Source organism: Hypanus sabinus, chromosome 2 (assembly GCF_030144855.1).
Source record: "Hypanus sabinus isolate sHypSab1 chromosome 2, sHypSab1.hap1, whole genome shotgun sequence".
In the NCBI taxonomy this organism is placed as follows: Eukaryota; Metazoa; Chordata; class Chondrichthyes; order Myliobatiformes; family Dasyatidae; genus Hypanus; species Hypanus sabinus.
In genome coordinates, this window is record NC_082707.1 from 96,756,166 (window position 1) to 96,781,255 (window position 25,090).

Below are 25,090 nucleotides of genomic sequence, written 5' to 3' on the forward strand. Positions count from 1 at the left end.
GCAAGATCAAAAATGATAAGATTTTGCGGTGGAGGATAGAACTCTCCACCTACACCTATGATATCCTGTACCGGCCTGGCAGACTCAATGAGCCCCCTGATGCCCTATCTCGGGGAACATGTGCTAGCACACAGCTCGACCAGCTGTACGCCCTTCATGCACAACTTTGCCATCCGGGGGTCACCCGATTTTACCATTTTGTGAAAGCTCGGAACCTGCCGTACTCCCTGGAGGACATCAGGACGATGACCAGGGACTGCCAAATTTGCGCCGAGTGCAAACCGCACTTCTACCGTCCTGACACGGCGCAACTTGTCAAGGCCACCCGCCCTTTTGAACGCCTGAGTGTTGACTTTAAGGGCCCCCTTCCCTCCACTGACCGCAATGTCTATTTTCTCAGTGTTATAGACGAGTTCTCACGGTTCCCCTTTGCCATCCCCTGCCCCGACACCACTGCCACGTCCGTCATAAAAGCCCTGCGCCAGCTCTTCACTCTGTTCGGGTATCCCTGCTATATCCACAGTGATAGAGGGTCCTCCTTTATGAGTGAGGAGCTGCGCCAATACCTGCTGGCTAGGGGCATTGCTACCAGTCGGACCACGAGTTATAATCCCCGGGGTAATGGCCAGGTGGAGCGGGAGAATGCCACAGTGTGGAAGGCCACACTTTTAGCCCTTAAGTCAAAAGGGTTGCCGGTCTCTCGATGGCAGGAGGTCCTCCCTGAGGCACTGCACTCTATCCGCTCTCTGTTATGTACGTCCACCAATGCCACCCCTCACGAACGCCTATTCTCTTTTCCCAGGAAGTCTGTCACTGGGACCACCCTACCAGTTTGGCTGACGTCCCCGGGGCCAGTGCTGCTCCGGAAGCATGTGAGGAGCAATAAATACTCCCCGCTGGTGGAGAGGGTTCACCTTCTACATGCGAACCCCCAGTATGCTTACGTGGTCTTACCTGATGGGCGGGAGGACACGGTCTCCATCCGCGACCTGGCACCCGCAGGTGCAGCAGACCACTACCCTGAAGGCTCTCCGGTGACTGTGAACCCTGCACCAGAGTTGACACCGTGCTCACCAGGCCCTACACAGACTCCTCACGACACTTGTATACCGGGCGATTCGTACGCATTTATACCAGGCGCCTCGCACATGCATGAGGGATCACCGGCGCCTAGTGGGCAAGAACACGCGCAACCCCCGTCCCCTGTGCAATCACCGATGTTGCCGGCATCTATGTGGTCACAGCCGGTGCTACGTAGATCGCAGCGACAGATTCGACCGCCTGATCGGCTTGACTTGTAAGAACCTTCGCCACATGAGGACTTTTTCAAACGAAGGGGGGGGTGAATGTGGTGAACTATGTGCCTGTCGGGACACGCCCCTGCTGACTGCTCCTGTGGCTCCTCCCACAAGCCCCTGTATAAAGGAGACCTGCGGCCTGACGCTCGGCCTCAGTCTCCAAGACCTTGTATGATAGACACTCACTCCTGGTTCCTTCTTCCAGTCAATAAAAGCCGATATCTCGCCTACGTCTCAGTGTGAGTTATTGATGGTGCATCATGACCATATCCACGATGCGGGGTAGGGGGTACGCGTCAAGCTGCGTGAACCTATTGATGGTCTGGCTATAGTCCACGACCATCCTATTTTTCTGCCCGGTCTGAACAATGACCACCTGGGCCCTCCAAGGACTTGTGCCTGGCTCAATGATCCCCTCCATGAGCAGCCGCTGCACCTCTGACTGAATGAAGGCCCTGTCCCCCACGCTGTACTTCCTGCTTTTAATTGCCACAGGTTTACAGTCGGGGGTCATGTTGGCGAACAGCGGTGGGGGAGGGATTTTGAGGGTGGAGATGCTGCAAGTGGTGTCCGTAGTGTGGTTGTTGGTATGGTGTTGGGTGGGATGTGCGGGTCGGTGTGTGTGCATGGTCAGTAGCGGGATATGTGACGAAGTCCCACAAAACTGAGGGTTTCTGACAGTGAGTGGTGGGAGGGGCCCGTCATACTCCATTGTCACACTTTTCAGGTGGCTCTGGAAGTTGAGCCCCAATAGCACAGGGGCACACAGGTGAGGCATGACCAGTAACGCAAAGTCCTGATATTCTGTGCCCTGCGCCACCAGTGTCACTACACAACCCCCCACCCCCCAAGATGTCCATGGAATGCGACCCAGAAGCCATGGTGACCCTCTGGCTTACCGGCTGTGTCACGAGTCCGCAGCGTTGCACCGTGTCCGGGTGAGTAAAACTCTCAGTGCTGCCCGTGTCAAACAGGCAGCTAGTCCTGTGCCCCTCCACCAGGATGTCCATCACTGACCTTGCGAGCTGGTGTGGAGCACTTTGGCCGAGGGTCACAGAGGCCAGAGTTGAATCGCTGTCTTTGTGCCCGGTAAGCACCCGTGGGTCAGAGGCAGGGCAAGGCGGCGCCGACAAAGATGGCCGCCCCAATGCCTCGCACGCGGCGGGCAGGCAAGATGGCAGCAACGAAGATGACAACCCCCATGCCTCGCATGTGGCACTGTTCGACCCCGCTTGTGGTTTGGACTTACAGGCCTTGGCGAAGTGGCCCTTCTTTCCGCACCTGGAGCAGGTAGCTTCTCAGGCCGGGCAGCGTTTTCGGGGATGCTTTTCGAGTCCGCAGAAATAACACCGCGTGGTCAACTCACCAGCGAGTTGTGGGGACTTCACGGACTCGCTACTGGCAGCAGCCGAGGTTGATTCGCCGGCGGGTTGCGGGGTTTGCAGCGTCCATGGGGCCGGTGGGAGATCACGTGCCTGGACAGCGTCAGCGTTGTGCAGAGCGGCCTCCAGTATATTGGCCAGCTTGATCGCCGAATGTAAGGTAAGATCGGTGTGTTCCAGCAGCCGCTGGTGCACGTACACTGACCTGATCTCCATAACAAAGGCGTCTCGTACCAGGAGCTCCGCATGCTGTTCCGTCGTCAGTCCCTTGCAGTCGCAGGCCCGCACGAGTGTCTGTCGGGCTCGGACAAACTCAGTGCTCGACTCTCCGGCCCGCTGCCACCGTGTCACTAAGCGATGTCTTGTGTAGACGGTGTTCACTGGCCTCCGGTATTGTCTTTTGAGGGCATCCATCGCACCCTGGTAGTCTGTTTGGTCTCTGATCATGGAGTAGACCCTTGCACTGACCCTGGAGAGGAGAACCCTGTGCTTTGTGGCAGGATCGGATACCTGAATCTCCTCCAGGTACGATTCGAAGCGTGCTAGCCAGAGTTTGAAAGCGTCGCTGGCTTCCTGGGATTGAGGGTCGAGATCCAATCTGTCAGGTCGTAAAATGCTCTCCATGTTTTAAAATTGCTGCTAATAAAATTGATGCACCATTAATAACTCTCGGAGACGGGAGGTGAACGATAGGCTTTTATTAGCAGCAAAAGGGAGTACGGCATCTCGGAGACTGAGGGAGGAGCAGTGCCTCCAATCACCTTTATACAGGGTCTGTGGGAGGAGCCACAGGAGCAGTCAGCAGGGGGCGTGTCCAGACAGGTATATGTAGTTCACCACAGTGCCTAACTCTTTCTTTTTTTTGTAATTTATTTTTTTTAATTGAAGTTCATCATCAAACAAACATTTCCATAAGATGTATTTCGGACATTGTACACATATATCATATAATCGTATATATCACAAATCTTCACAAAGTATTTATCTGAGATATACACTTATGGAAAAGAGTGGAAAGAAAAACCGAGCAAAAGGAAAGAACTAATTACAAGTAGGGAGTGATCTTTTTTTTACAACAGGTTCATTGATTTGTGAGAATAAAATCAGGCCTATGAGGCATTATGTAGTTAAACCATTTTTCCCCAGTATGAATCGAATTGTTCCAGTTTATGGTTAACAGATGCTGTTATCTTCTCCATTTTGTAAATGTCCATTGTAATTTTCATCCATGTATTTACAGTTGGGCTCTCCTGTGATAACCATTTCCTAGTAAGAGTCTTTTTGACAGCCACTAACAGTATATTCATTAAATATTTAACTCCTTTCAATCATTCTTGAGGTATATATCCAAAATATATGGTCTTACTCTCTAAGGGTATTTCACATTTAAAGATGTCTTGTAGGGCATTGTGTATCCCCCTCCAATAGTTTTTGATAACAGGACAGTCCCAAAAAATATGATAATGATTTGCATTTTGATTTCCACAATTTCTCCAGCAAACAGGGAGGTTACTATCATAATGGGATTTCTGAGAGGGTGTAATAAAATTTCTTATCAAGTTTTTCCAACCAAACTCCCTCCATTTCTGTGAACTGGTACACTTCCATTGATATCTCCATATTGTTGTCCATTCTTCCTCAGATATAATTATCCCTCCTTCCTTCTCCCATTTTGTTTTAATGTATGAAGTCGAATGTGTTTTAAGATTTGACAACCCCTTATACATGCTTGAAATGATTCTACTACCATTATCTGAATTATATGCTTTTCTAAAGAGCTCTATCAAACATGTACTTGCCTTGGTTACATTTTTAAGCGTCTTATTAACATATTGTTGCATCTGCAAATACTGATAAAAATCTTGTTTTTCTAATAAGTATTTTTCTTTAAGCATTTCAAAGCTGAACAGTGTTCCTTCTTTCATTATGTTGCAAAGAACTGTTATTCCTTTAGCTGTCCAGTCCTTAAATCTAGCATCCAATTTATTTGGTGTAATATGCACACCATTTAAGAATTGCAATATCTCCCTCTAGATTATATTCTTTTATAGTAGTTTTCCATATTTTAAGAGTCAATTTCACCCCTGGGTTATCAATAGTATTTATGTACCTTTGCAGGTTGTTATCAGCCAAAATTGCCTGTATAGGGATGGGAAGTACCCGCTCCTCAATGTTTTTCCATTGAGCGTCATATGATGGGTTACACCAACATATCACAGCTCTCAATTGTGCTGCAAAATAATAATCTCTAAGAGAAGGTAGGCCCCATCCCCCCTTTTCCTTTGCTAATTGCAAAGTTTTGAGACGAACTCTAGGCCTTTTACCCTGCCAAATATACCTTGATAGCATCTTGTTCCATTCATTGAATTGATTTTGATTAATCTCTATTAGTAGGGTCTGAAAGAGATATTACAGTCTGGGCAGTATATTCATTTTAATAGACTCAATCCTTGAACTGAGACTGAAAAAAGGAATCAGGTTCCATCTTGCCACATCTTCCTTAAATTTTTTATATAAAGGCTGACAATTACATTCTGATAATTTTGCCAAATCTTTTGGTATAATGATGCCCAAATATTTGAAAGACTCTGTGTGCCATGCCCAGGGGTATCGACTTTCAATTTCTCTTGGTGGGCTATAGTAATATGAAAGTAATTGGGTTTTATCTATGTTGATCTTGTATCCTGATAATTGACCATATTGTTCAAAGGATTGCATCAATTTAGGCAAAGAGTATGTTGGCTGCCCTAGATAGATCAAGATGTCATCCGCATAACAAGCCAATTTATGCTCTGCTTTAATAGTAATTCCCCTGATATCTTCATTCTGTCTGATGTGTTGAGCTAATGGTTCCAGATATAACGCGAAGAGTAGTGGTGACCATGCACAACCCTGTCTCGTGACCCTTTCTAGGGTAAGACTATTTGATAAATATCCATTGATTTTAATCCTAGCAGTAGGATTGTCATATAATGTCTATATAGTTTTAATAATTGTGTCTTGGTGATGTGAACCAGTACAAGAAACACAGATATAAACAACAAGACCTCAGCTTATAGGCACAAAATAAACAACACAAGGGCCTAGGCACAAGCCAAAAATCAGCCACATCAGGAGGATTCAGACGCTAGTGAATAAAGGTAAGTTTTGAGCTTAGACTTAAAAGAGTTAATGGAGGGGGCAGATCTGATAGGGAGGGGAATGCTGTTCCACAGTCTAGGGGCTGCAACAGCAAAGGCACGGTCACCCCGAACTTACATTTAGATAACGGGACAGCCAGAAGCCCCAAGTCAACCGTCCTGAGGGACCTGGGAGTAGAATAAGGGGTTAGAAGCTCTGTGATATAGGAGGGGGCCAGCCCATTTTGGGCTTTATAAATGAACAGGAGAACCTTAAACTCAATTCTAAACTATACTGGTAGCCAGTGGAGAGAGGCCAGGATTGGATTAATATGGTCCCTCTTCTGGGCACCTGTCAGGATCCTGGCTGTGGCATTCTGGACCATTTGCAGGTGGGACAGGGAAAAGAATGGGACCTAGGATGGAACCTGTGGGACGCCACTGGAGAAGCTACAGACAGACATACTTTATTGATCCCAAGGGAAATAGGGGCCTAGCTGGGGAAGAGGAAGATTTGCCTATGTTGATGGAGAAGCTTCTATTTTTGAGGAAGGATGTGAACTAGTTCAAGGCAGTACCATCAACACCAACCCCGTACTGGAGGCGGTCTATTCAAATGGCATGATCCACAGTATTGAATGCTGTGCTGAGGTCAAGAAGAATTAGAATGGCAGAGTCGGTAAAGAGGAGCAGGTCATCGTACACTTTCAGCAGGGCAAACTCTGTGCTATGATAAGCCTTAAAACCTGACTGAAATCTTTCCAAGATGTTGTTTTGGTGTAGGTAAGGCAGCAATTGACTGAGAATAACCTTTTCGAGAACCTTTGACAGGAATGGAAGTTTAGAAGTAGGTCTGTAGTTATTAGGTAAGGTAGGGTAGGGTCCAAGTTGTTTTTTTCTCAGCAGGGGCTGGACCACGGCACACTTGAAGCAGGTTGGAACGGTACCAGTGGCCAGGGAGCTGTTGGTAACAGAGAGGATGCTGGGACTGGCTATGTCAAAGACATCCTTCAAGAGGGCAGCGGGGATAATGTCAAGGGGGCAGATTGCAGGTTTCATGGTGGACACAATCTTTGTAAGGGAGGGTAGCGTGATGGGTTGGAACAGTCCAGTGAGACAGCTGGGTCATGGATGGGGTGGGGGGGGGGGGGGGAATGCTCATTCTAATGTCTTCAACTTTGCTAATGAAGAATTTAAAAAATTCTTCACAGCAGGGGACACATCAAAACTAATACTGGGGGCAGGACAGATGATGGAATTTATAGTACTCAATAAGACCTTGGGATTATGAGAGTTGTTAGAAATTAAGTCAGAAAAGTATTTTGCTCTTGCAGCCTTAACTGCCTCTTGATATTTGTGAAGATTGTTTCTAAAAATTTCAAAGGAAATTTGAAGCTTATCACACTTCCACTTTAGTTCAGATATTCTGCACTTCCTCCTCAGGGCACTCACTGGTGGTGTCGTTAAGCCAGGGCAGACCTTTAGGCTAAGGGTTTTTGAATTTAAGGGGAGCAACAGTATTCAGAATAGAAGAGCAGGTGGTATTAAATAAGAAAGTGAGTTCCTCAGTACTGAGATGGGGAGGAGCAACCTCAATGGTGCAGGTATTAGGAGCAGCTATGAGAGCCTCAGAGAACTTATTGGCAGTCAAAGAGTTAATGTAACGAGAGCAACGTACAGGAAGATGAAATTTAGTAGGGGAAGAAGGCAGAGATGCATCAAACATAACAGCAGTATGATCTGACAGACAAGCATCAATCGTTTCCACATTGCAGACTGGAAAAACAGACAATAAGACCAGGTCAAAAGAGATGAAGATATATACTTAAAATATCATCTGAAGCAGATAGATAAAGTTTAATTTTGTTGTGTGTACAAGTGTAAGTAACTGCATTTAAATGTGTTAACCTGTACATAATTGTCTAATGTGTGAAAGTTATAAATGTGTGTGTGAGTTAAGTGTGTTAAGTACATCTTTGAGAAAATCTATTGCTTAATTCGTTGGTATGTCTCCCTGTGTTAAGACCAGAGAGAAGAGAAGAACTCCATGACCACAAAGAAATCTCTTTATAATTGATATTTATTTTGTTCCCAACAGGGCCATTGCCAGGTATAAATTTCTAAAAGTTATCTGAATTCTAAAACACTATGTTGAAGCAGGGAGGCAAGAAGGAGGGTGATACCATGAATCTCATCACACCCGATGAGCTGAAGTTTGAGAATTACGGTAGTTTGGACAATGACTATGATGATGAGGACGATGCTGAAGATGAAACCTTTGTGGAATTGCAGGAGGTGAGCAACATTTATTCTAATTTATCTCCATTCAGACACCGGTTGTCCTTGATAGATGTATTTTTAGTTTATCATTGAGCCCTGGAATATATTGCAGAGAATGAACGTAGTACAGTAGAGCAGGCACTTTGTCTCAAGATGTCTGTGCCAAATGCAATGTTGCATTAAACTAAATCTCTTCTACTTGTACCTGTCCATATTCTTCCATTCCCTGTGTATACATGTGTTTCTTAAACACCACTAAAATATCTGTTTCCACTACTGCACTTGGCAGTGTGTTCCAAGCACGTACCACTTACTGTGTTTTAAAAAAAAACAGGAAAACATGTCCTGCACATCACTAAATTTTTCTCCTCTTGCTTTAAACACAAGTCCTGTAGTACTTGACATTCCTACCCTGGGCAAAAGACCCTGACTATTAACCCTAGCTCTGTCTCTTATAATTTAATAAACTTTTTATTAGGTCACCTCTCAGCTTCTGACACTGTAGAAAAAACAACCTGAATCCTCTAGCTCATACCCTTTAATCCATGCAGCATCCTGAAAAAAACTATTTTTGCACCTTTCCAAAACCTCAACATCCTTCCTTTAGTAAGGTGACACACAATACTCCAATTGTGGCTTAACTACATTTTATATAGCTGTAGCAATAATTATATTTGTTTCTGACTATGGATTTGTTGCATTATCTGTGTCATCAAAAAGTAGATTTGAACTGTAATTAGGACTTCTTTGTCTCAAACTTCTCTGGTATATATCTGCGAGTTGGCTTGTTTAGCCAATGCTCACTGAATACTTTCAGATAAACTCCATGTGTGAGACTTGACAATGAGTCTTCTCACATAGAGGGTTCTAGAGCAGAAACTTATTTTCATCCTAGCTTTCAACTGTGGGATATTAGACTTAGCAGACTGGGTTCATTTTCCTTGGAATGGGAGGTGATTGAGGGCTGAACTAATAAAAATGTACAAAATTATGAAAGGCACGGACAGAGTAGATTGTAGGAAACCTTTACCCATGGTGGAGGGCTCCAAAACTAGAGGGCATAGATTTGTGATCAAGGCTCAGAGTTTTAGAGGGATCTGGGTGAGGTTTTATTTACTCAGAGGGTGGTTGAGATCTGGAACACATTGTCTGAGTAAGTAGTTAAAGCAGGTGCAACCACAGCGCTTAAGAAGTATCTAGATAAGTGATTGCTGAAACACAGAAGGTGATGAGTGAAGTGTTGGTGAATGGAATTGATGGATGGCATTGATATGGTGGGCTGAAACCCAGAGTATGCTGTCTCTCCTCCGAACTGAAACATTTAATCCCAGGCAATGTCCTGGTGAATCTCTTCCACACCAACTCCAGTTTATTCATGTCCTTTGTACTGTTTCATGATCAAAAATAGATGTGGCCTATTGAATGTTTTGTAAACTTTGCCATAACCTTGCTCCTGTTATATTCTTAACCTGACTAATAAGGATACTACCCCACATGCTTTCTTCACAGTCTTATCTACCTGTGCTACCACCTTCAATAATCCTTGTTTTAGTACACAAAATGACTCTGTTCTTCAATGCTCACTAGTACCCTACCATTCTTTTTTATTATCCCCTCCTTAATAGATTTGACGTTGTCTGGAAAAACTCGGTAGAAAATCATGCTAATATTAATACAATTACCCACCTAGATTCTAGTCACCAGCAGCATTCATAGGAACTGGTGTTGGAAATGTAACTCTTCACTATATATTAGTCATATATGTTGGCAGGATGTTTTGTAAATGTTTTAAATTAATGTGTGTAATTGATGCTCTCCTTTTTTCATCAGTTGTACATTTGGATTAATAGCTGGCAAATTATGTTTAATTTATTTAAGTGGATTCCAAACATGCTCAGTGTTAAGAAAATGTTAAAAAGGCAACATGAGATTGAGAAGTTCTGGCTCAAAGATATGAGTAACTATGTAGAGTGAAAAGCAAGTAGGGTATTTGTTTATAGGAGAATTTATAAGGAAGGGTAAACTTTAAAAAAAATGTCCTTTGTCAGGTCTTAGTTGGAAAGCTATGCCCAGTTGGTGTCCTTAAGTAGGCTGTCACAGGTTTAGACTTTGGGAAGGTTGACGAGGAGCCTGCCAAACTATTATATTACGGTATGTGAAGCCTCTTATTTATCAAGATGAGCTATAAGACTGGGATTCTTCCTTTCTCAAAAAACAAACCAGGAGGCAATCTCACCAGTCCCATTGCATGTCTTACTAAATCTGTAAGTGACATCTTGTATGTCAGCTCTCATTCCTTGTTCTTCTGAACTACTTGTGCTTTTTGATACAGCTTATCTCCTCCAATACTCATTCTCCAGGCAAGGCTATTCTTATTCTTATTTGTCTGATCATAACCAAAGAATAAACTCTAACAGCTTTACTCCCACACCGGTACTGTTGCACTTTACACTCTGCGGTCCATGAAGAAATAGTGCACTGACTATAAGGTAGTTCCTTGTGGTATTGCACTGGTAATATACTGAACTTTCACTCCTCTGTATAGGTCGACATTGAACATAAAGTAACTACATCAAGTGTAAAGGAAGAAGAGAAAATTAACTTTTTCCATGATGGGAAGACCAGAGTTGGTAAGTTTTATGTCTCCATCTACATCATGTTCACTTTGTCAGAACATCATTTCGTTTTCTGCTATTTTATTTTACAGCAATTTTGAAGAATAAAATGTGAACTTGATTTGTTCTGCATTGTTTCCACATGGATTCAGTGCTTGTACTTGCATATGTGTAGCTTGTCCATCAAATGCTCTCAGATAAAGTATTACAGCCAAGAGCAAATGAAACTTTCTGCCATTCTGCAGCAAGATGATTCGTAATTGTATTCTCAGATAAATATTCCATAGTTTTACTTTCAAAACTGTGGGCTCAGCACGATTGAGAGTTAGTGTCAAATGTCGTCAATTTTATGTGATGAGCTGCTGACTGTCCCAAAATATATGACTTGTAGCCTTAAGAGAGATGAGTCTTATCTCTCTTAAGATAACTAGGAAAGTTGTTTCCATTGGTAGGTGAGACTAGGACTAGGGGACATTGCCTCAAGATTCAGGGGAGAAGATTTAGGACGGAGATGAGGAGAAAGTGTTTTTCCCAGAGAGTGGAGAATCTGTGGAATTCTCTGCCCAGGGAAGCAGTTGAGGCTTCTTCACTAAACGTAATTAAGATACAGTTAGATAGGTTTTTACACACTAGGGGAATTAAGGGTTATGCGGAAAAGGCAGGTAGATGGAGCTGAGTTTATGGACAGATCAGCCATGATCTTATTGAATGGCGGGGCAGGCTCGATGGGCCAGATGGCCTTCTCCTGCTCCTATTTCTTATGTTCTTATGTTCTAACTATATAACCCGTCAGAGTTAACTCTGCACTTAGCATCCCAGCTATTAAATAACACCCATATTTCTTGAGTATTCACTTGCAAAGACTTGAAAAACAGATCCTGATCCATCCCAGAGAACAAATGCATTAATACTATTCAGTTTTGTTGTATACAGATTTTGTCCTTGTTTGGGAAGAGGAATTACCAAAGCAGTATGAAAAACCAAGAGCTGAAACTACGAGAAGCAGCAGTAAAAAGGCCTGGGAGTCAAAATTTACAAAACAGAAGGAGCAGATCACAAAATGGAGAAAGAAGTTTGTGAAGAACCTTGAGAAGAGTGGCCTGGTCATGGAAACGGTAGGTTGGGGAAACAAAGAGTCTGATGATGTGGATGTGTGGCCATGGGGGTTGGCGCAGCAAGGCGTCAGTGTCAAAGCAGTTGAGTGAGTGAGCTAGATAGAGTGTTTCAGAGGAGTGGGTGAGAGGCGTATATTTTAGGAGGAAGTATATACTAAAAAATAGTTTGAGGATCTTCCAAAATGGAGGGCTGTGTTTGCAGAGTCTGTGTTGGGCAAATAGGTTGAAGGCTGTATGTGTTAGGGAAGTATTTGTGTTTGAGAATGTATGGGGATCTCGGTAGGAATGTCAGGGAAAATAAAATCAGATTAATGTAGAATTAGTATAAACGTAACCGGGTGGTCAATCAGCTTAGATGGGCTGAAGGGCCTACTTCACTGTCATATGACCATGTGATTCTAATACAACAAGTATCTATGATTCTGAGAGGACATGACAGAGTAAGAGATGAAAAATTCATCTCCCTGGTTTAGAACTGAAAAGAGGCTAGCAGTTTCAGAAACAAAGATAATCCACTTAAATTGGAAGTGAGGAGGTATTTCTCATCTCAGGAATCATGAAACTTTGGAATTTTCTACCCAAGACAGCTGTGGCTGCTGAGATATTGAACATATTCAAGGCCCAATAGTGAGTTAAGGCTGTGGGAAAAGGCAGAGAAGTGGTGCTGAGCCCAAAGCAGATCTCATTGGCTAGTGGAGCAGGCTTGAAAAGTCACATGGCTTCCTGCTCCTTTTCCATAAATTCATTTTTAAAAAAATGAGCTTTGTCCACATCCACGCTGAGATGTTTAAGAGTTGGGAGGTTATGTTGCAACGTTATAAAATACTGGGTTAGCAACACTTGCAGGATTACACATAGTTCTCATTGCCACACTGTAGACTTGTGCCAGAGATTGTCCTCCAGGATTGGAGGATTTTAATTAAGGGCAGATTGGATAGGCTGGGCTTTTTTTCCCTAGAGCAGAGGACCCGAGGAGAGGCTTGATAGAGCCAAATAGATAAGGAACCAAACTGATTTGATGACATTTTAATGTAGATTGTGCTTGTGCCCACGAGGGGAAAAGCAATTCTGGATTGGGTGTTGTGTAATGAACCAGATTTGATTAGTGAGCTTAAGGTAAAGGAATCCTTAGGAGACATTGATCATAATATTGTAGAATTCACCCTGCAGTTTGAAAAGGGAGAAGATAAAGTCAGATATATCAATATTACAATGGAGTGAAGAGAATTACAGAGTCATGAAAGAAGAGTTTCCAAAGTTGATCAGAAGGGGACACTAGCAGGGATGACAGCAGAACAGCAATGGCTGGAAATTCTGGAGATAAATTGGAAGGTGCAGGATAGATAGATCCCAAAACTGAAGGGAAGTCAAAGTCAGCATAAAAGGAAAAGAGAGGGCATATAATATAACAAAAATTGGTGGGAAGTTAGATGATTGGGAAGCTTTGGATAACAATAGAAGGCAACTGAAAAAGCCATAAGGAGAAAGAAGATGAAATATACAGGTATGCTAGCCAATAATATAAGATACCAAAGGTTATTACAGATATATAAATAGTAAAAGAGAGGTGAAAGTGGATAACAGACTGCTGGAAAATATGACTGGAGAGGTAGTAATGGGGAATAAAGTAATGGCAGATAAATTTAATATGTATTTTACATCATTCTTCACTGTGGAAGACACTAGAAGTATGCCAGAAATTTAAAAGTGTCATGGAGCAAAAATGAATGTAGTTGGTACTTGGAAGAGGAAAGTTCTGAAGGTTGAAGTTCGTCACCAGGACCAGACAGACTACACCCAGGATTCTGAAAGAGGTAGCTGAAGAGATTGTGGAAGAATTACTAGTGATCTTTCAAGAACAACCAGATTCTTGAATGGTTCTGAAGTATTGGAAAATTACAATTGTCACTCCACTCTTTAAGAAAGGAGGGAGGAAGAAGAAAGGAGATTAATGGCCAATTACAACTTCATTATTGACTTCTTGACTTCATTGTTTAGGAAGATGTTGGAATCCATTTTTAAGGATGAGGCTTCAGGGTATTTAGAGGCACATGATAAAAGTCTGTATAGTTTTCTTAAGGGGAAATCTTGTCTGACAAAATCTGTTGGAACTCTTTGAGGAAATGGCAGGCAAGTCGGTGGACATTGGCCTTTAATAAGATGTTGCATATGAGGCTGCCTAAAAGATAAGAGCCCATGGTATTACAGGAAAGGTACTAGCTTGGAAAGATCATTGACTGATTGGCAGAAAGCAAAGAGTGGGAATAAAGGGGACCTTTTCTGGTTGGCTGCCAGTGATTAGTTGTGTTCCACAAGGTTCAGCATTGGGGCTGCTTCTTTTCATATTATATGTCAATGATTTGGATGACAGACTTGATGGCTTTGTTGCCAAGTTTGCAAACATAAAAGACAGGTGGAGGGGCAGGACTTGTACAGTTTTGGAGAATGGGCAAAGAAGTAGCAGATGGAATGTAGTGTAGGAAATGTGTGGTCATACACTTGTGCAGAAGGAATAAAGGCGTAAACTATTTCCTAAACGGGGAGAAAATTCAAAAATCAAAGGTGCAAAGGTGCTTCAGTATCCTTAGGCAGGATTCTGAAAAGGTTAATTTCTAGGCTGAGGTGGTGGTAAGGGAGGAAAATGCATTCTTGGCACTCATTTCGAAAGGACTAGAATATAACAGCAAACATGTAATGCTGAGGCTTTATAAAGCATTAGTCAGACAGCATTTGGAATATTGTGAGCAGTTTTTGGGTGCCTTACCTCAGAAAAAATGTGCTGGCTTTGGAGAGAGTCCAGAGGAACTTCACAAGAATGATTCCGGGAATAAAAGGGTTGACATTATGAAGAGCCTTTGATGGCTGTGGACCTGTACTCACTGGAGTTTAGAAGAATGGTTGAGGAGGGGTGATCTCATTGAAACCTATTGAATATTGAAAGACCTTGCAGGGGATGTGGAGAACATTTCCTATAGTGGGCAAGACTCGGACCAGAGGGCACAGACTCAGAACAGAGGGATATCCAACCTGCCTCAATGATTGTCATCCAGTAGCATTTCCATCCACTGTGATGAAGTACTTTGAGAGGCTAGTGATGAAACATATCAGCTCCTGACTGTGAAGTGAGTTGGATGCACTCCAATTTTCCTACCGTAATAACAAGGCAACAGCAGATGCCATTTCACTGGCTGTTCACTCAACTCTGGAAGATCTGAGCAGTGAAGGTGCAGACATCAGGATGTTCTTTATCAACTATAGTTCAGAATTCTAAGCCATCATCCCATCAAAACTAAACAAAATGCTTCAAAAGTGTGCTCAATACTCCTTCTGCAGTTGGATCCTGGATTTCTTCACTTGCAGACCCCAGTCAGTCCAGATTGGCAACAACATCTCCTCTAGAATCTGCATCAACACAGGTGAACCACACTTAGCCTCCCGCTCCACTTGCCTTAAATTTATGACTGCGAGGCTAAACCCAGCTCCAATGCCATATACAGTCGGCTAAATTAGCATACAGGAGGCAGATTGAAAATCTGGCTGATTGGGTCCACAACACCAACCTCTCACTCAGTGTCAGCAAGACCAAGGAGCTGATTATTGACTTCAGGAGGAGGAAACCAGAGGTCCATGGGCCAGTCCTCATCAGAGGTGGAGAGGGTTAGGGTTTTAATTCCTTGATGCTATCGTTTCAGAAGTTTTGTCCCAGGCCCAGTTGCATGTTCAATTATGAAAAAAGCATTAGCACCATCTCGACTTCCTTAGGAGTTTGCAGAGATTTAGCATGACATCTAAAACTTTGACAAAGTTCAATAGATGTGTGGTAGAGAGCATATTGACTGGCTGTATCACTGCCTGGGATGGAAACATCAATACCCTTGAATGGAAAATCATATAAAAAGTAGTGGATCTGGCTCCGAATATCACAGGTGAAGCTGTCCCAACCATTGAGCTCATCTACATGGAGCTTTGTCACAGGAAAGCAGTATCAATCATCTGGGACCCCCACCACCCAGGACATGCTCTCATCTTGCTGCTGCCATCTGGAGCTTCGGGACTCACACCACCAGGTTCAGGAACAGTTACCACTCAGCCATCAGGATCTTGATCCAAAGAGGATAATTTCACTCACTCCATCACTAAGTTCTTCCCACAACCTGTTAAAGGACTCTTCATCTCATGTTCTCGATATTTATTACTTATTCATGTATTTACTTTATTTTGTAATTGCACCGTCTGTGGTCTTTTGTACATCAGTTGTTAGTCCATCCTGTTGGCAGAAATCTATAGTATTTCTTATATTTACTGTGAATGCTTGCAAGAAAATTAATCACCATATATGATGACATAAAAGTACTTTGATAATAAATTTAGTTTGAATTTAATGAAGATTGTGAAAGGCATAGATAGTCACAAGCTTTGCGACTGGTTATCAAATCTATCCATAATATGCTTTTGCCTTCACTGATTGCAACATTTCAACAGTGTACCCGACAGAAGGTCATGGGGAAAAGACAAGGGGGAGGAGCAGCAGAGAGAGACGATGGGCAGGCAGGGGGATTGGACAACCCCAACACCCCCTTCACCATTTCTTTTCCCTCTCTTGCCAAATCTCCTTTCCTCCCTCTGGTGCTCCTCCCCTTTTCTTTCTTCCATGTCCTTCTGTACTCTCCTATCAGATTCTTCCTTCTCCAGCCCTGTATGTCTTTCACCAGTCAACTTCCCAGCCCTTTACGTCACCCCTCTCCCCTTCCCGGTTTCACCCTTCACCTTGTGTGATGCACCATCGATAACTCTTGGAGACATGAGGCGTGATATAGGCTTTTATTTGATGGAAGAGAGCAGTCAGCAGCAAGAGATCCCCACACGACATCCTGGAGACTGAGGGAGGAGCAGTGCCTCCAATCGCCTTTATACAGGGGTCTGTGGGAGGAGCCACAGGAGCAGTCAGCAGAGGGTGTGTCCAGACAGGTATATGTAGTTCACCACATTGTGTTTCTCCCTCCCCTCCCCCCACCTTCTAATCTACTCCTCATCTTTTTTCACCAGTCCTGATGAAGGGTTTCGGCCCAAAATGTCAACTGTACTCTTTTCCATAGATGTTGCCTGGCCTGTTGAGTTCCTCCAGCATTTTGTGTGAGTTGCTTTTACAGACAAATGCAAGGATTCTTGAATGTGATAACACAGGTAGGTAAGTTGATGAGAAAGGCATATGGGATTCTTAGCCAGGACAAAGAATATAGAGCAGAGAGGCTTTGATCCAACTTTATCAGACATTGTATAGGCCACAGCTGAAGCACTGCCTGCAATGGAGTGGGTGCAGAGGATGTTTACCCAGATGTTGATTTGGATGAAATGCTTCATTTAAGACAGTGAGACTTAGGAGCAGAAATAGGCCATTTGGTTCATTTGATCTTCTCCGTCATTCAATCATGGCTGCTCTATTATCTCTCTCTACCCCATTCACCCAGAGTCATCAAATGCTCCTCATACATTAATCTTTTCTTCCTTAAGGTCATTCCTATGAACGTCCTCTGGACACTCTCCAATGAAATCAACACTTCTCTTTTAGACACAGGGCCCAAAACTGTTCACAATACCCCAGTGTGGTGTGACTAATGCCTTATAAAGCTTTGGCATTACATCCTTTCTTTTTATATTCTAGTCCTCTCAAAATGAATAATCTAATACTGCATTTGCCTTCCTTTTCACTGATTCACCCTGCAAGTTAGTCTTTAGGGAATGCTGTACAAGGAGACCCAAGTCCCTTTACACCTCCAGATCTTAGAAAACAGTCTACACCTTTCTTCTCTCTACCAAAGTTCATGATCATACATTTCCCTACACTATATTCTATCTTTCACTTTTTCGCTCATTCCCCTAATCTGTCTAAATCCACCTGCAGACTCCTTGTTTTCTCAAACTACCGGCCTTTCCACTGATCTTTGTACCGTCTGCAAACTTGGCCACAAAACCATCCATTCCGTCATCCATGTCATTGACATATGATGTGATCCCAACACTAATCTCTGTGGAACACCTGTAGTCGCAGGTAGTCAATCAGAAAAGACCCATGCCTCCTGCCAGTAAGGCCAATCTTCTACCTATGCTAGTATCTTTCCCATGACACTGTGGGCTCTTATCTTGTTTAATAGCCTCATGTGTGGTGCATTGTCAAAACCCTTCAGAAATCCAAGTAAGCAAGATCTGCTGACTCTCCTTTCTCTCTCCTGTCTGGTATTCAAAGAATTCCACCAGATTAAACAGGGGAGATTTTCCCCTTAAGGAAACCATGCTGACTTTGGCCTGCTTAAACATGTGATTCCAAGTAACTCAACCTTATCCTTAATAATTGACGCCAGCATCTTCCCATCACTGAAGTCAAGCAAACTGGCCTACAAATACTGGCTATTGCTTCTGTCCCTTAAAGAGTGGAGCAACATCTGTGATTTTCTAGTTCCCCAGAACCATTCCAGAATCTAGTGATTTTTGAAAGATCTCTACTAATGCTTCCAAAATATTTCAGAACTCTGGGGTGTAGTTCTATCTGGTCCAGGAGACTTATCTAAGTTTCAGCTCTTTCAGGCTCACAAGCACTTTCTCTTTGTAGTAGTAACTACACTCACTCAGCACTGCCCCTCAACACTCTCGAATTCTGACATACTGCTGGTGCCTTCCACAACAGTGAAGGCTGATACAAAATACTTATTGAATTCATCTGCCATTACTTTATCCTCCTCCCCCCCCCTCCATTTCTACCTCTACAGCATTATGTTCCAGTGGACCAATATCCACTCTAGTCTCTCTTTTACTCTTTATATTCTAAATCTGAAAAAAATAGTTGGTATCCTCTTTTATATTATTGGCTAGTTACCATCATATTTTGTCTCTTCTCTCCTTATTGCTTTTTAAATTGACGTCTGTTGGTTTTTAAAAGCTTCCCACTAAATGTTGCTGTTTTGTGTGCCCTCTCATTTGTTTCCATGCTGCCTTTGACTTCCCTTGTTATCCATGGCTGTCTCATCCTCTCTTTAAAACACCGCTACTTCTTCTTTGGGATGTGCCTTCTAAATTTCACCCTGAAACTCCAGTCATTTTTGTCCTGCCATTATCCCCTTCCAATCACCTTTGTCCAGCTCTACTTTCATGTCTCTAGTTCCCTTTACTCCATTGTAATACTGATAAACGGGATTTTGGCTATCCCCTCTCAATCTGCAGAATAAACCCTATCATGTTATCATTACTGCCTCCTAGGGTTTCCTATTGCTTAAGCTCTCTAATCAAATCTGATTCATTACACAACACCATTCCAGAATTGCCTTTTCCCTAGTGGGTTCAACCACAAATAACCATATAACAATTACAGCATGGAAACAGGCCATCTCAGCCCTTCTAGTTCATGCTGAATGCTTACTCTCACCTAGTCCCACTGACCTGCACTCAGCCCATAACCCTCCATTCCTTTCCTGTCCATATACTTATCCAATTTTTTTTTTAATGACAAAATCGAACCTGCCTCTACCACTTCTACTGGAAGCTCATTCCAGACAGCTACCACTCTCTGAGTAAACAAGTTCCCCCTCGTGTTACCCCTAAACTTTTGCCCCTTAACTCTCAACTCGTGTCCTCTTGTTTGAATCTCCCCTACTCTCAATGGAAAAAGACTATCCACTTCAACTCTATCTATCCCCCTCATATTTTTAAATACCTCTATCAAGTCCCCCCTCAACATTCTATGCTCCAAGGAATAAAGACCTAACTTGTTCAACCTTTCTCTGTAACTTAGGTGCTGGAACCCAGGTAACATTCTAGTAAATCTCCTCTGTACTCTCTCTATTTTGTTGACATCTTTCCTATAATTCGGTGACCAGAACTGTACACAATACTCCAAATTTGGCCTTACCAATGACTTGTACAATTTTAATATTACATCCCAACTCCTATACTCAATGCTCTGATTTATAAAGGCCAGCATACCAAAAGCTTTCTTCACCACCCTATCCACATGAGATTCCACCTTCAGGGAACTATGCACCATTATTCCTAGATCACTCTGTTCTACTGCATTCCTCAATGCCCTACCATTTACCATATATGTCCTATTTTGATTAGTCCTACCAAAATGTAGCACCTCACACTTATCAGCCTTAAACTCCATCTGCCATCTTTCAGCCCACTCTTCCAACTGGCCTAAATTTCTCTGCAAGCTTTGAAAACCTACTTTATTATCCACAATGCCTCCTATCTTAGTATCATCAGCATACTTACTAATCCAATTTACCACCCCATCATCCAGATCATTAACGTATATGACAAACAACATTGGACCCAGGGACCCAGTACAGATCCCTGAGGCACACCACTAGTCACCGGCCTCCAACCTGACAAACGGTTATCCAACACTACTCTCTGGCATCTCCCATCCAGCCACTGTTGAATCCATCTTACTACTTCAATATTAATACCTAACGATTGAACCTTCCTAACTAACCTTACGTGTGGAACCTTGTCAAAGGCCTTACTGAAGTCCATATAGACAACATCCACTGCTTTACCCTCATCAACTTTCCTAGTAACCTCTTCAAAAAATTCAATAAGATTTGTCAAACATGACCTTCCACACTCAAATCCATGTTGACTGCTCCTAATCAGACCCTGTCTATCCAGATAATTATATATACCATCTCTAAGAAGGCTTTCTATTAATTTACCCACCACTGATGTCAAACTGACAAGCCTATAATTGCTAGGTTTACTCTTAGAACCCTTTTTAAACATTGGAACCACATGAACAATATGCCAAACTTGCAATACGTTAATACAAGCTCCTCTTTAAAAAAACCTATCTCATAGGCATTTTACACATTCCTTCTGTTGGGATCCAGCACCAACTTGATTTTGCCAATCTAACTGCATACTCAGTGCCAGAGACCTGGTCTCAGAAGCTTTCAATGCACTTTTCTTACGATTGCGTCTATGAGCTTGGCCCAGAGCAAATAGTGCAGTCAGTTCTCACCTATTTGGGCAACAATGAAGTATTAGGTTGTTCTCCCTCACAGTATACTTGTCACTGAGGGGAACAACCACAGGAGTACTCTGCATTACCTGCCTGCTCTCTCGACATTAACAAGTGTCTAGATGAAGTGTGCACAGCATGTGGTGGGAAGTGATACCTGTACTTGCTCTCTCTGTACTTACTTGCATCTCACTCAGTAGTTAGTTGCCTTGCAACCCCAGTTCTGCGTTCAAGTGCTTTATCTATGGAAAGGTCAAAGTCAAGTTTATTGTCATATGAGCAAGTACATACATGCAGAGGGACATTGAAAAACCCATTTGCAGCATTGTGGGCGTACGGCATCATAAAAGCAGCAATCACAAGAAAAACACAAAATATGCACAATTTTTGACAAGAAGCCACAATGAGAACAAATGTACATTTTAGAGCAAAGTGGAAATAGTCAGTGATGAGGGGTGGGACTTCAGAATTCCATACCGCCTGCCCAGTGGTGGCTGTGAAAAGACCCAGTTAATGGGGAACTTTGCTGACAGATGATACCTTCTTGAGGCAGCACTTCCTGTAGATACTAACAGTGTCGTGGAGTGATGTGCCCGAGTTGTGTTGGGCAGAGGCCACTTTTCTCTCTGGCTTCCCATGTCCTCGTGCATTTGAATTGCCTTACCAGACCATGATGCAAATAGACAGAATACTTCCAACAGTACACCTGCAGAATTTTGTAGAGTGTTCAATGACAAACCAGATGCCTCACCCTCCTGAGTAGGTAAGGACGTCAATGCACTTTTCTTACGATTGCGTCTATGAGCTTGGCCCAGGGCAAATAGTGCAGTCAGTTCTCACCTATTTGAGCAACAATGAAGTATAACAATCAGCTAGTCTAAGAGAAACTTGCAGAATTATTTGCAGTTTAATTAAAGTGTAGGAAAGCTGGTCAGAGAGTTGGTAATTGGGAAGCATCTCTGTAAGATTATCACATCAGCCAGTTATGTATTAAAATCTAGAAATGCAGTGGGTTGTTAGAATATGAAATAGCATACCAGCTTTTACCAAGTATTGCAAGGGCGTATCTGTTTAGTCGTTTCATCAGATAATGTTCCATCATTAACCTTTTCATTCAGATACATTTCCCTCCCATTGCACGTTGACAGCAGCTGTATAGATCCCTGAACACCGGACATGGAACATCTAGCTGTCAAACGTCATCCCTTTTCTCTCTCGAGGGACTTTTTACCTGCGTACATCCTGCATCAGGCAAATGTCAGGCAGGCACTGGAGGAGCTGAGCATCACCGAACAATCCATCCTGATACCTTCCCTACGTTGCAGGGGATTTCAACCAGGAAGAGGCCTCTGGACAACTACCACCAACATATCACCTGTGGAACCAGAGGCACCAACACTTGCCCACTGCTAGATCAACATCATGTCTTCCCATGCCCACACTTTGGAAAGTCCAATCACTTCTACTCCCAGAGCCCAAAGTCTGCAGCACCAGTGGTGAGGTCCAAGAAGGTATGGTCCAGGGAGTTAGAGGAGCTCTTACAGGACTGTTTTGAGTTGATAGACTGGATAATATTCAAGGATCTTCGAAACTGAATGAATATGCCACAGTTGCTACCGACTTCATGTCGACCGGTGTGGATGAGCGTGTGTCTTCGAAAGCGTCCCAGACAAAGCTGTGGATGAACCAGGAGATTTGTAGTCTACTGAGGGCTAGATCTGCGGCATTCAAGAGCAGTAATCCAGAACAACACAAAAGTCCAGGTACAACCTCTGTCAAAACACACACAAAATGCTGGTGGAACACAGCAGGCCAGGCAGCATCTATAGGAAGAAGCGCTGTCGACGTTTCGGGCCGAGACCCTTCATCAGGACTAACTGAAAGAATAGATAGTAAGATAGTCCTAACGAAGGATCTCTGCCCGAAACGTCGACTGTACTTCCTATAGATGCTGCCTGGCTTGCTGCGTTCCACCAGCATTTTGTGTGTGTTGCTTGCATTTCCAGCATTTGCAGATTTCCTCATGTTTGGCATTTTTAAAAACAACCTATGGTAGGCTATTTTAAGAATGAGAAAACAATTCTGATTGAAGTTTGAGACCGAATCGGATCAGGCAGGGTTTGCAGGTCACCACTTGCTATAAGGTGAAATATGACATCATGAATGGCAGTGATGCTTCACTCCCAAATGAGTTCAACACTTCTTACGCATGCTTTGAAAGGGAGAATAAAACTACACCAGTGTGAATCTCTGCAACATCTGGTGATGTGTGATCTCAGTCTTGGAGGCAGACGTCAGAACATCGTTGAAGAAGGTAAGCCCTCAAAGCATATCAGGCCCCAATAGTATACCTGACAGGGCTCTGAAAGCCTGTGCTCTCCAACTAGTAGGAGACTTCAAGGACACTCTCTCACTGTGTCCTTTCAGTACCTCAGACAGAGGTTCCCACCTGCTTCAAATGGGCAACAATAATACCAGTGCCTCAGAAGAGTTGCCTCAATGACGAACACCCTCACATCTACCATGATGAAATGCCTTCAGAGGTCAGCCGTGGCTACAATCATCTCCTGCCCGAGCAAGGACCTTAACCTGCTGCAACTTGCCTATCACCACGGCAGATCAATCTCACCAGCTCTCCACTCGGCCTTGGATCACCTGGACAGCAGCAATACTTATGTCAGGCTTATGCTTATTGATTACAGCTCAGTGTTCAAAACAATCATATCCTCAGTTCTATCAACAAACAAAACCTGAACCTCTGTACCTCCCTCCGCAACTGGATCCCTGACTTCCTCACTCAGAGACCAAGCCTGCGTAGAACGGATATAACAACTCCACTTTGCTGTTGATCAGTGCTAGCGTACCTCAAGGATGCATGCTTAGCCTACCACTCTGCTCTCAAACAACTCAAATTGTATCCACAAATTTGCCAAAGACACAAACATTGTTAGCAGAATTTCAGATGGCGGTGAGGAGGTGTACTGACGTGGGGTAGATCGGCCGGTTCCGATGGCGGTGAGGAGGTGTACGGACGTGGGGTAGATCGGCCGGTTCAGATGGCGGTGAGGAGGAGTACGGACGTGGAGTAGATCGGCCGGTTCCGATGACGGTGAGGAGGTTTTCGGACGTGGGGTAGATCGGCCGGTTCAGATGGCGGTGAGGAGGTGTACGGACGTGGGGTAGATCGGCCGGTTCCGATGGCGGTGAGGAGGTGTACGGACGTGGGGTAGATCGGCCGGTTCAGATGACGGTGAGGAGGTGTACGGACGTGGGGTAGATCGGCCGGTTCCGATGACGGTGAGGAGGTGTACGGACGTGGGGTAGATTGGCCGGTTCAGATGACGGTGAGGAGGTGTACGGACGTGGGGTAGATCGGCCGGTTCCGATGGCGGTGAGGAGGAGTACGGACGTGGGGTAGATCGGCCGGTTCCGATGGCGGTGAGGAGGAGTACGGTCGTGGGGTAGATCGGCCGGTTCCGATGACGGTGAGGAGGTGTACGGACGTGGGGTAGATCGGCCGGTTCCGATGACGGTGAGGAGGAGTACGGACGTGGGGTAGATCGGCCGGTTCAGATGACGGTGAGGAGGAGTACGGACGTGGGGTAGATCGGCCGGTTCCGATGGTGGTGAGGAGTACCGACGTGGGGTAGATCGGCCGGTTCAGATGGCGGTGAGGAGGTGTACGGACGTGGGGTAGATCGGCCGGTTCAGATGACGGTGAGGAGTACGGACGTGGGGTAGATCGGCCGGTTCCGATGACGGTGAGGAGGTGTACGGACGTGGGGTAGATCGGCCGGTTCCGATGGCGGTGAGGAGGTGTACGGACGTGGGGTAGATCGGCCGGTTCAGATGACGGTGAGGAGTACGGACGTGGGGTAGATCGGCCGGTTCCGATGACGGTGAGGAGGTTTACGGACGTGGGGTAGATCGGCCGGTTGCGATGGCGGTGAGGAGGTTTACGGACGTGGGGTAGATCGGCCGGTTCAGATGGCGGTGAGGAGGTGTACGGACGTGGGGTAGATCGGCCGGTTCCGATGGCGGTGAGGAGGTGTACGGACGTGGGGTAGATCGGCCGGTTCCGATGACGGTGAGGAGGTTTACGGACGTGGGGTAGATCGGCCGGTTCCGATGGCGGTGAGGAGGTGTACGGACGTGGGGTAGATCGGCCGGTTCCGATGACGGTGAGGAGGTGTACGGACGTGGGGTAGATCGGCCGGTTCAGATGGCGGTGAGGAGGAGTACGGACGTGGGGTAGATCGGCCGGTTCC

The 25,090-nt window shown here is 44.4% G+C and overlaps 1 protein-coding gene across 2 annotated transcripts in view; it reads left to right on the top strand.

Annotated features, from left to right (window-relative positions):
• The window catches only part of LOC132381492 (anoctamin-7-like), a 196,531-nt gene that overhangs the window by 35,401 nt on the left and 136,040 nt on the right, over positions 1-25,090 (top strand). For both annotated transcript variants that reach the window (XM_059950934.1, XM_059950943.1), the window contains exons 2-4: positions 7,898-8,094; positions 10,625-10,709; positions 11,628-11,809. In XM_059950934.1, coding sequence (XP_059806917.1) covers positions 7,948-8,094; positions 10,625-10,709; positions 11,628-11,809 — 414 coding nt within the window. In that variant the 5' untranslated portion in view covers positions 7,898-7,947. The remainder of the gene's footprint in view (positions 1-7,897; positions 8,095-10,624; positions 10,710-11,627; positions 11,810-25,090) is intronic.